Source organism: Anser cygnoides, chromosome 7, assembly GCF_040182565.1.
Source record: "Anser cygnoides isolate HZ-2024a breed goose chromosome 7, Taihu_goose_T2T_genome, whole genome shotgun sequence".
Classification (NCBI taxonomy): domain Eukaryota; kingdom Metazoa; phylum Chordata; class Aves; order Anseriformes; family Anatidae; genus Anser; species Anser cygnoides.
The window spans coordinates 17,615,209-17,627,624 of record NC_089879.1 but is presented as its reverse complement, the minus strand read 5'-3'; the positions used below and the strand labels follow the sequence as shown (position 1 = coordinate 17,627,624).

The 12,416-nt window shown below is 34.0% G+C and overlaps 1 protein-coding gene across 1 annotated transcript in view; it reads left to right on the top strand.

The window, feature by feature from the left end:
- Positions 1-12,416, top strand: part of HECTD2 (HECT domain E3 ubiquitin protein ligase 2) — a 34,145-nt gene that overhangs the window by 4,365 nt on the left and 17,364 nt on the right. The window contains 8 exon segments of the mRNA XM_048069026.2: positions 1,352-1,481; positions 4,385-4,523; positions 5,930-6,032; positions 6,882-6,971; positions 7,575-7,639; positions 8,473-8,518; positions 9,597-9,706; positions 11,122-11,270. Coding sequence (XP_047924983.2) covers positions 1,352-1,481; positions 4,385-4,523; positions 5,930-6,032; positions 6,882-6,971; positions 7,575-7,639; positions 8,473-8,518; positions 9,597-9,706; positions 11,122-11,270 — 832 coding nt within the window.

The window sequence follows — 12,416 nt, the reverse complement described above, 5'->3', positions numbered from 1 at the left end:
TTTAAAGCTAGAAGTCCTGCTGATTGTTCAGATTTGTAATTTGCTGAGTTATAAGCCATGGAAAAATAGCTCGTTTTGCCACAGTTATTTAAAATTCCTGGCAGTGTATCAACTTGCGTACACTGTAGCATGGCAGGTTTATGGGCTGTATTATTACCCTCCTGGTGGTGTTTCAGGATGTTGTGGTGGAAGTGAAGTACTTTCCTCAGAACTCTGGCTGCGTGTCTTAGTCAAAATCTATTTCTTTTAAGAGGAAAGGGAAATGAATGGGTTTTTAAAAAAGAAAAAGATATGAAAATTATTCTGGAATTTCTGTTGTCATTTGTGGAATTAGTTTTGGTTTATAAAACTACTTTTTTCTAACTGAGAACACAGGTACCAGATGTCAGTCAAATGAGTCTTTAGGTTAATGTAAGGCTCAAAATCACGACATGCAAGAAGACTGTGTATGTTTTTTAAGCAGATCCGCCTTTGCTGGACATCAGCTGATCACTTGGAGCTGAGATGCAAATGAAAACTTCCATCACATGACTTGTGTAGTCTTGGACAAGCCCCTTAACTCACCTGTGCTTTGCAAATTCTCCGGTGTAAATAATTATATCTAACAGTCACTTAGTGACTATTGGCACGTTGTGTCAAACGTTGATTGGCACCAACCTGTGAAAGTCTGTTGTGTTGCTTCATTTCTCTTCACTGTTAAAACACATTAGCACTCATTGCTTAGCAAAAGTTTGAGCAGACTTCTTGGCAGCTGCACATGCAGATATTAAGCATTTTTTTTTTTTAGGATTGTGTTAAACAATTGTTTGTTGGATAGCCTTTCTTTGGTGGCTGCTGATGCTGAAAACTTTGAATCTGGTGTTTTTATCCAGGTAGTCAGTATTTAAATGTTAATAGCAGCAGTCTACGCCGAATTTTTGTTTCCATATTTCAATTTTGGGGGAGTTTGTCTGAACTTCAGCATATAAGGGTTACTTGAAAAAGAAATGTGTGACACTTGTATCTATTTAAACTGAGCTGGAGTGAGGAATATAAAAGTATTTAGAAATTAGGACAATACGTTAGAATGCTTTCAACAATATTCTAATATTCTTTTCTCCTGAGTTATCTAGGGATATCTTATATACTGCAAACTAATGCATGAATTGTTAAATGTAATGGAATTGTATGTTACTTCTCCTGATTCAAATTAAAACAAACTTGTAGAAACATCATGTATGTCTTATTTAGGTATTAACACTCATATTTCAAGATGATAAGCATTTAAATATTCTTTGTAATACCCAATGAGTAAGATTACTCTTTCAGAAATGTATTAGCCTTTTATAGCACGCTGTCATCTTAATTACAGGGGTTGGAAAGAGGAGCAAAAAATCAGTTTTCCACTTTCAGCAATTTCATCACAACTATCAACCAAAAGAAAGAAGGCACCGGAAACAGAAATTCACCTACGCAACTTGTTATACCTAACATCAAAAACGGTAAGAGAATAAAAGCCTTGTGTTACTTAGCTACCAATTTAAGAAGGTGCTCAGTGTTCCACCAATATTTCTATTGTGACAGTGCCAGAAAACCTAGAAGTCTAGATTTCATTAGATTACATTGTCCCGTACATGGTATAGTCAATAATATATATCATAGTCCATCCTCAGTAGAAGTCATCTCTTAGAGACAAGTTGGATAGGAAGAACAAAAGGACCTGAAGGATGAAATATTCCTCTGAAATTTTAAAGAAAGTTACAAATTCAGAAGTCCATTTATAGATACTGTTTGTCTTAGCTCCAGTCAGATGGTAGGTTTCTCTAGAAATTGTCAGAACTTTGTAGGGATTTTTCTAGATCAGAGGGAAGGCAGTGATGAGGCATGCATAGGGCTTTTAAGGGAGACTTGCTGAGAGTTGCTGCTTTTCAGTGAAAATGAAAGCCAGTGATAAAATAAAACTCACAGGCAAAGAATGGTAAATTCTGAAGAACTTTAAAGGTGAGAGAGAATGTTGTTGTGATATGAGGTAAAGATAATTGATGGAAATTTTTCAAGTGGAGCTGTGTATTCAGTATGATAGGCTAGAATCATGAAGGCTGATAAATAGTATAGGGTAGAAACAAAACTGTGGACAGGTATTGTAAATTTCAGATTTGTGGAGAAAAAAGTGGCTTATCATGTGCAGGACTGGTTTCCTTAATAAAATAATCTATGTACTTGATAGCTGTTCTGCAAATGTAAAATGCAAGACTTTTTTTTTAGTAACTGCTCATGGAGTAAGGAGGTGCCTACTTTTAAAAATACAAATGCAGGGGAAGAAAATCACTGAAACACAAAGGGCAGTTAAGTGTAAATGAGAGTTTGAATAGAATTTTGTATTTTGCTCAAGTCACTTTGTGCTACAGAAAGGAAACAAAGGTGACTGGAGATGACCAGTGAAGGCTATTCCCACTGTTGTGTGGAAGAATTTGAGGCATTGCATGTTTTAACTTACCAAGGTTAAAGTAGAAGTGGTGTACGTAAGGACAGTACTTGGGGAAAGGCAAAAAGAAGGTGCTGCAAAGCTGGACAGAGCTCTGATCATTCTTTGAAAGTATAGTAAGACCTCATTAATAAAGCTGGAAGAACCACCTTCGGGTGGCCATTTCTCTCACCTATATATTTAAGAAAAATCTTCATATGTAAACAATTGCACTATTGTTGGAGTCTGAAAGACTTCAGAGAAATAAAAAGTTTTGTGTTTTTCAGGTAACATTTTCCTCTAAAGCTACAAGTGACAGCTTGTCAATATTAACTACACAGCTGCTAAGCTTTGTAACTGAAATGTGCATGAAGCTGTTTCATGGACTGCTAGATAATGTGTGTTTCATATAGGAGAATCCTTAATTGTTTCCTGTCCAATTTTATCTGAATAGTTGCTTAATACAATCTTAGGTTATGATATGAAAGTCTGCTGCTCACTAAAATTTAGGACAAAGTAAAATTAAATCTACTATTGTGCCAAGCAATGTGGAAAATGCAGTAGTCTTTTACAGAATTCATTTTACCTCTTGCACCCAACAAGAATGGTGAACTTAAAAACAAGCCTTTCTTGAAATGCCCCCAGATCTTGCTGCACATGATACTGTCCTGGCTGTAATTAATGTTACACTAGTACTTAATTTTTAATTTTCATCATCCTAATGTATGGCAATATTTATTGAAGTTATGGATGTGTTCTTGAAATTGAGAGCTCAATGTGTAAAATTAAGCAGACGTTCCGGTAGTCTGTGTTAGTCAATTCTCTCTTGTGTCAACAAGATTTTCCTCCTCAGTTTTTGATCATTTCCTAAGCAGTCATGCACTGCTGAGTCTTTTTACTTAATGTAACTGGGCAAACAGCCAGAAGTGATTATTTTTTCTTGTCTTGTAATACTGGATTATTGCTGTTTATAAACTCAGCACATAAAGTTTCAAGTTTGTCCTCAATGGAATTCATTTGACAGATCTTAATGAAAATTTTTGAATGTCACACAGGCAAATAATTCTATTTACAAATAAACTGGAATTATGGCAAAACATACTGAAGATGACAGTACTTATTAAACATATTATTAAAACTCAGTTTTAGTATATCTAATTTAAGTAGTGTATTTCAAAGCAAATTGCATCACTGACAGGGTGCAAGTTACAAAGCTTAACACCTGCAGCTTCAATTCACTGTAATGAGAAACAGCTTCTGTCTGCTGCTGTCTCTTCTACAGATGCAGAGAATATTTTCCTCATCTCAGTGTATTCAACTGTTTGTAATTCAATGTTTAATCCATCCAAAATTGAGAAGACAGATCAAGAGTTAAATTAAAATTACTTGTCTTGGAGTAGAAAAATAGCATAGTCTTAGTTTCTTTTAAGTTAGTTCATCTGCATCAGCAGAGCACTTACATCGTGGTATTGTTGGGCACCTTGGCTTGAATTAATTTAGTATGTGTCCACTTTTTTTTTTGATTTCTGCTCTTCTCTTTAAATTGTTTTAAGTTTCAGCTATGAGATTTGACAAGGTTAAACATCAGAGCCATACTTGGGGATGGAGAACAGCCCTGATCTGATGTCTTCTGTCTTCTGATAAATGTTAGCTGAGTTAAGTCACATTGACAGCTTCTCTATCATTATCATGAGGTAAAAGAACCTGCCTTTGTGTTTTGGCGATTTTATTAGTGTATACTTCCCTGATGTGATAAATGGAGAAGGCAGGAGAGTAGTAATACTGCTCTGATATTTAATTTAAAAAACAAAAAGCATCGGTGTAGGGGTGTAGGCTCTGGGTTTTTTTCCTAGTTCCTGTACATCTATATTTTACTAGCTGAATGGTCATTTATATGATTGCATTGTATTTATTGTTCTTTGCATTATTTTTTTTTACAAGTGAGAGATCTACCACCTATTTGTCTCGATGTTAGACAAAAGCAACGAATCTCTATAGATACACTACCCCAAGAACTGAAAGCACCCATTCCTCCTGAACCTTCCCTTCCTATCCGAACCAAAACTGTGAAAGACTTCCAGTAAGTTGCATGGGTGTTTCTAAAAGCATACTTTCTTTGGACTTCATTTTGTCCTAATTTGTACATTTGATTTTTCTTAACCTCAAATGAGTTATGTTCAGTTCAATAAGACAATCTCGCAGTAGCAGTCGTTACTTTGCTGTCATGGTGTGATCGGTAAATCTATTACTGTGAAAATTATCAAAAGAATTTCTCTAGCTTGACACTTGCTGTTCTGTTCAAGAAACAGCAAAGCTTGTATTTCAGAGTTGGAAATTCAGTTCCTGACATTCAGTGGATGTTTGGTTTTAGAACAAGGATGTATGGCTTAATGTAGGCTGGAAGTGGTTTTTTGTTTGTTTTGATTTGTTTTGTTTTTAATATCCTTGAGTATTTTACTGGTAGAGAAATATTGGTCAGGAAACTGGGAGGAATATTCCTAGGAGGAAGCCTGATTCTTCTATTTTTCGAACAGATGGGAAAAAAAAAATCAAAGTTGCTTCCAGAGACATAAGCATAGACTTTTCATTGCTCTTTTCCATGTTTGAAGTCTTATGCATTCAGTGAGGTGAAGGAATACTTTTTGATTATTCAGTGTGCGTATTTGGTGGAATATCCCTTGCTGTTATTCAGGTGTTCTGAAGAGCTGAAATTGTTACCATATTCAGATTTTTGTATTTATTGACTGCTGTCTAGTTATACAACTATCAAGAGTTTCATTCTTTCAAGTAAAGTATTTAAAAGTCTGTAGTGTTTTTGGTTTGTCCCATTGATAACTTCTTTGTACTAGATATCAACTTTTTTTTTTATGAGGGGGGAAGCAATCTGGAATTTGTATTGCCAGCATTATAGTTAACGAAGATAAAATACGCTTTAAGGATTCTTTAAAATGTCTGACATTGGACAAAACAGGAACTTGCTTTACAAGGTCAATACTTAAAAGGATTTCAAGGGTAAATCCAGATTTTGTTGTCAAAGAACATGCATAGTCACATACAAAGATTAAGGTTTATTTGAAAAACTGGAAGAGAAATAACTTTTGGTACAGTAATAATGAAATTGACTTGTTTAGGAGCCTGCATACTTAAATGAATAAATTAGTCTCAGAAATCTTATCATGTCAGTGTTTCTAAAACATAATTCTGTTCTACTAATGATTTGTCTTAGCATACTGAACTGTGACACCATGAATTAACAATTTGAATAAGACATTGCTCAAGTATATCAAACACAAACTATGCTTTTGTTCTCTTGTAATACCATGATCGTACAATGACAAGGAAGATGTTAGATACTGATATTATACTTGTCTGTCTTTTAAATGTGCTTAGTGAGGAAAGCTTGGAGTTATAGCACAGTCTAAAGTCTAAGTGGCTGGGAAGATTTAACCCTTGTTATTACTTGTCTTTTTAATGCATTCTCTCTAGGGATGATATAGAAAAGTCAAAGTCATCAGGAGACTGGAAAGCTGTGCATGATTTTTATTCTACAACGTTTGATTCTTTCCTGGAGATAAATGCTGCATTTAAGGTAGAAAATAATTCGTAATATTACTTAGTAGTTACAGTGATTTGGCTCCTCAAAGCATTTAGATGCGCATCAGTTAAAGGCTTGCAACTAGTTGCTCAAACCCACTAGAATTGTTTTATTATGATCTTACCTGCCTTTGGTACACAATGTGTTATGGCATTGATTTATTTATTCCAGTTTAAGCAACAGTATTTCAAGTGTAAGGTACTTTCTACACAAACTAGAGTTTAAAAATATTCAAGTTGATGCAGCTAATAGGCAAACCTGGAAACAGAAATTCCCTGTCCTTTAAAAAAAAAAAAAAGTGATATGCATTCAAGTAGCTTTGCTGCTCTGTTGTGTTGGCATATTCAGTGTTCCTTGGGCAAGATCTTATCTTTGTGAAAAGTTTCTGAATACGTGCTAAATTAATATTTCCTTCTTACTACAGAGCAAGATGTGCTTTTGATATTTAATACGAACCTAGGCAAAATAACCTGCGACTCTTAGTTACTTAATGAAAATTGAATGCTTGTAACTTCATTCTTGTCTCATGATGGATTTACAGCAAAGATGGAAGATGAACATTCTGTGCTATTTGTTATTTGAGACCCTTCTACATTTTAAAATAGAACAACTAGGTAATGGAGCCACACGAATAATGCTAAAGTGTAAGATGAATGTTCTTTAGTTTCATCTTTTACCCATTAATAAAAACGGACTTAGATTCTTACGTTTTGATAAGGAAAATAAATATTTTTATCTGTATGTGTTTTGTTAAAAGTGCTGATAAACTTTTATTTTGAAAGATATGTCAAATATTCAAAACATTTCAAAACCAAAATGTCTCATTTATTATCTAACTTGCAGAAAGATACCAATTCTCCATTTAATACCATTGAGGATTCTGGAATCGATGCAAAATTTGTGAATGTTGTCTATGATGCCTTACTGAATACTGTAAGTAGAAGAACAGAATTCATGTTTGATAATCTAACAATCATTTCATCAAAGAAACTTTCTAAGAAGCAATTTATACCAAAAGTATTTCTCAGATATGTATGATTTCTGAAGAATGTCTCATAACATACTTAAAATTGTCCTGTGAGAATTACCATAGAGTCATGAAAATTGCTGTAGTAAAAGACGAGGAAATTTTTGTTAGTATTAATGCGGTTCATCCTGTGGTAGATCTCAGAGTGTTTGGAAAATAAGACATGAGTGTGGTGGGACACTGCATGATGAGAGAGATGGAAAATGTGAGGATGGGAGTAGTAAAAAGTAGATACTGTGTCTAGTAAATACAAGGCAGGAATAATGTAGAAATAATGTGTACAGCTTTTAAGTTGTTTGAAGTTTTGAAAGCCACAGTTGACACAACTTCAGGCCTCACCTAATAGCCTCTGAGGAAAGATATACAGGAACTCAGCACCGTAGCACAGTCAAAGATTTCTTAGCTGGCTTGAATCACAGGCAAAACTAATTTGCCTTTTTGTACACTCTCTTATACCAAGCATGTATAATTTGATTAGATATGATTTTTCCCTGCTCCTTTTTCCATAGCCTCAAGATGTTCAGAAGTCAGTCCTAAAGGGAATAATTAATGGTCTGCTACAAGAATGGAAAGGGTAAGTATAACCAATGTTTGCACTACTGTTCCAACACTTACTTAGAACTGGTATACTTTCTATATTTTTACTCTATTGTTTTAGCCAAAGAAAGAAAATGTTCTCTTAAAACTTAACTTGACTCGTAAGAACTTGTCTCCTTTTGGCAGGCAAATCTAGTGAGACCCATCTTGAGCTCTGTAAGCTGACGTTGAACCTCTGAGAAGCAGATCTAGCCATATATCCCCTCAGAAAATCTCAGCTGCTTGTTGCCAGGGCAATCTTTCAGGAATCCCAACTGTGAGATGAATTAGGCAATTTATCCAGAGTAAAACATGTTCCTCCTGACCCCAACTAACACGTTTTAACTTACATAATTTCTTGACTTGAAGTTTGTTTTGCGATATCATTCATGTTTCAGCAGCACTGAAGGGGCAATACAGCATGCAGAAATGATTATCCAGGAGGCATGGAGAGGACAAGATTTTAGCAAGAAGTAATAGAAGTGAGAATGCTTAGTTTGATTCAAAAAAAAAAAAAAAAAAAAAAGATGTAGCAAGAGACATCCCCTTGTTGTGACTCATCTGTAACCCAACCCATGGCTATTGCTTTCTCTATTTTTTGTTGTTTTTTTTGTTGTTGTTGTTGTTGTTTTTTGTTTTTTTTTTTTTACTACCTTTAGAGAGTAGTCAGAATCTTTAAAAGTGTCCTTTCAGTGATGATGCTGAATATGGTATTGAACACATATTGACAAAACAAAGTTAAATCCTAGGGTGCAGGATATCCTGACTATTGATGTGTATATGTGGTGTATACATAGAGTGGTGTTTCAAATTAATTCATTCATTTTGTAGGCCACGAACAAAAGATGATCTTAGAGCATACTGTATACTTCTACAGGTAAGAAAAATACAGTATTTTTAGTTAAGTATATGTCAGCTTAATTTATAATCTATAAACCAGTATACTATGCAAACAAGATACTTAGTATAACTGATAAATTTCACATTTAATTTCCTGTCATAAGATTGTATTAACATATGGAAGAAGTGTAGGGTATGCATGATGGGAACAGGAGTTTAATGACAGAGTTGATGGGGTAAGGTTGCATACATTAAACCCATGAACTAAGAACACAGGCATGCAATTGTTTCCTATCACTTTGTATTGAAAGAGCAAAAGTTTTAGAAGGTTATTTCCTACTTATTGTCAGATTTCCTTTATTGCTATGTTGCAACAGTGATCTTTCCCAAAAGTTTCAGTATATGCACTTTTTGATATTGCTGTAATGTTCACTAGTATTGCAGTTTATCCAGCAGTCTCCCTCCAGTCTATCTGACTGCATTGTCTGATTTTTGTCTACGTTAACCAATTACCTTTCCTACTAAAACTGATGAGCATTTGTAGCAAATTCCCCCTTTAAGCTTTGCTAGTGCAGATGACACCTCTCCACATGAGAGAATCTTCTGCTGTTACTTGAAAGATCAGATAGTAATTTAGTTTTTGGAGACAACAGTTTTTTTCTCTGGGGTGGGCACATTAGCTGTGAATTATGAAGAATAATTCTGCAGAAAAGTGGGAGTGTGTGTACTCATATAAGAGGGAAAATAAGGAGTGTGTGGAAAGACAGGAAAATCCTTATTACTGAGATTAAAAGCTCATCATGCAGAGGAGTGTAATTTGTGTTATACAGTATATGATAATCCAGAAAAAATACATTGAATACTGCCTTTGTTACCTGTGGGCTTTCTTTTGAAACACAAAAAAATCCATACTTTTGCAATATAGAAGTTGCATATTTTTCATTTGAATAGAAGTTGCAAATCATTTTTCCATAGCTTTTACCACTGTCACAGCAATTTTCTGAATTACTTTCCTGCGTAATTGTATTGACAACAACAAACATAAGAAACAGCCGTAATGACTTTTTCCCTTTATGCAGTTTGTTAACCTAACACATTTTTTTAATCTTTTTCAGAATCCTCAATTTAGTAACACTTCTACTTATGTCATCTATGCTCACTTGCTAAGACAGATAGCAGCCTTAACAGAAGCTGACCATCATTTCCTAGTGCACTGGTCTAAAAAGTAAAAAACAATAAAAAAATAAAATTAAAAATTCAATTTTTAGGATTACAATTGTTACTGTATTTCCATGAATGTTGACTGTTTTATATTATATATAAATTATATGAAAGTTGACTAAAGAGATTGTTTTGTTGTTTTCAAAGTACATTTGGACATAGTCCACTACGTGATACTGATTTATAGATGCAAACTGTATGTAATGTATAAAAAATGATTATCTTTATGCAAAAAAGCTTTGATTGCAAAATAAGCTGTGTAAGTTATTTTTACATAACTTATGCAAAAAAAGAATGTAAATTTTCTAGATACACGCTTAGATAATGATATTGTTACAAACATCTTTGATCTTCCTTTTAAATAAAGGTGTTTTTTGCATTATTTCCAAAAGATACTGTAGCTTTGCTGTATTACATGAAAACCACAAACGAAATTAAGTCCATGCTGATAGTGTAATAGAGATGGTGACAGAATGTAGTTAAGGCATTAGATTTTAATTATTAGAAATAATTCTAATAGCATCTAGCTATTAGTCACGTGGGGGTAACTGCCAAAAGAGTGGTTTTTAAGTTTGTATGCAGGTTGCCTTCCTCATGACGACTGCGCAAAAAGTTCAATTTAGGGTTTAAAAAAAAATGTTTGTGTATGTTCACAATTCCCTGCCTCTTAGGGAAACTCTTAATTAAGGATTTTCTTCTCTGCAAGGATGAAAATTATATACATATATTTCTCCCCTGAAATATGTCCAGATTTGCTTAAAAATGCATTAATTTATTATTTCATTTGAATCAGTGTTTACAAATCAGATGAACGCTTTTGGTTAAGGATGCAAAAGGCATATTGATGTTCTTATTCTTAAAATAAGTATTAGAAATTTGAAACATTAAAACAGAAGAGCTTTTATTTACAAAATGATGCTTTAATATATCTACTCATGTATTATATCTACACATGTATTTTTGCTGTATTATGAAAGTAGTGCAGCACATAACCTTATATGTGCACTTGTCACAAGTGAATGAAGTATTTTTCGCTATTCATTCAATAGGGCAAAGTATCTCAAAATCAAAAATTGAGACTTCCTCAGTATTCAGATTGTGGAGTGAAAGAGAGAAGGGATGTTTATTTTTCGTTTACTTCTCTTTATTAAAGTCAAGAACAAGTGATGATTCTTTTGTAAATTTTTTAAAGATACAGACATTAAAAAGTGTATTTAAATGGTGCATTGCTGTATTTAAATGCAGAGCATTGCTGCATGCCAGTATTTAAAAGCATGATTCTTCAAACTTTATATTTGGAAATTTGTTTTTATAATGGGACAAAAGCATGTTCTTCAGAAAATAATATTGAAATCTGATAATATAGGCTTCAGTTTGAACAGCGATTACATGAGAGTAACTGTAGCTTGTTTCTTTTAGGATTTCACAGAGGAGGTTCAAGCAGGTGGTGGACAGGTTACTGCAATTTATTTCTTTACGCCTGTTTCCTGCAAAACCTGAAGAGTTTCCACCCATGATGAAATGTACCTGGTGGATTCCATCAGCAACCAAAGTCCTGGCATTATTTAGTAGGTTTTTTCCTTAAATTGTGTTTACATGTAGGTGTATATTATGTATGTGTGTGTATATATATATATATATATATATATATATATATATATATATACTTGCATTTTGTATGTGTATGCATGTACACATATGGAAGCAGAAGAGCGTGGTTTATCTCTCTCTCCACTTATGGTGGAAATGGACATTTGTAGTAACACAGTATGAACTACAATAGAAGAGAATGCCAAAAAATAGTAAGCAGGAAAAAAATGTCAATTGGCAAGACCTCATACATGCTTTTTACTAGAGGACAATTGCTATGCATCATCTTCCTGTAACAACAACAGATCATTAGAAGAAAAATCCAGAGAGGTAACCGATAGTAAAGGTTTCCCTTAGATTTATAAAAAAAACTTTTAAACGTGCAATTGCTACAATTTCTTCTGTAACTGGTTTAGCCTCACAGATGTTTTTAGGATCTAGGTATCTTAGTCAATGTGTATTGCTCTTAAGTTCAAAACTACAGCATAGAAAAAGTAAATCCCTGTCCAGCTCAACACAGAGCACAGCGAATTTGACCATTGTAAATGCAGTCTTTCTCTCCCAATCACCGACAGTTTAGTGGTTAGAGCATCTACTGTAGAAATGGAAGACCTAAGGTCAGTACCCTTTCCTTGAGGGGTAGAAAGCCCCTCTTTGCTTCATGCTTTCTAGGAGAAAATGAAACCATCAAGTGAAAATTAAGATTGGAGTGAGAATGTTTTCATTTCTCTGGCTACTTAAAACAACTTCTATTTAAAAGAATTCCGTACAGCCCTCTCTATACAGTGGCACAGTTTAGACACACAAGCTCAACTGTATCCTAAAACATGATTCTTCTCTTGTGTTCTGTAGTCATCTGAAAGAGTTGCTAGTTCATTAATTCTGCACATATACCTCTGGGGAAAGGGATATTTAGTAATTCAAAATAGACCACTCGATATGAAGGTGTTTAAGAAATCTATCAAACTGTTTTTCATTGATTTCAGAAGAATATATCATTCTGTGTCTATGAAACTTTAAATTACTGTATGTCATTATGTGGGATAGAGTCAAATGCTGTAGAGGAATGGAATTGCTCTTGAGGTCAGAAATATATCAAGTTTGTCTTACCATAGTTGGACTGA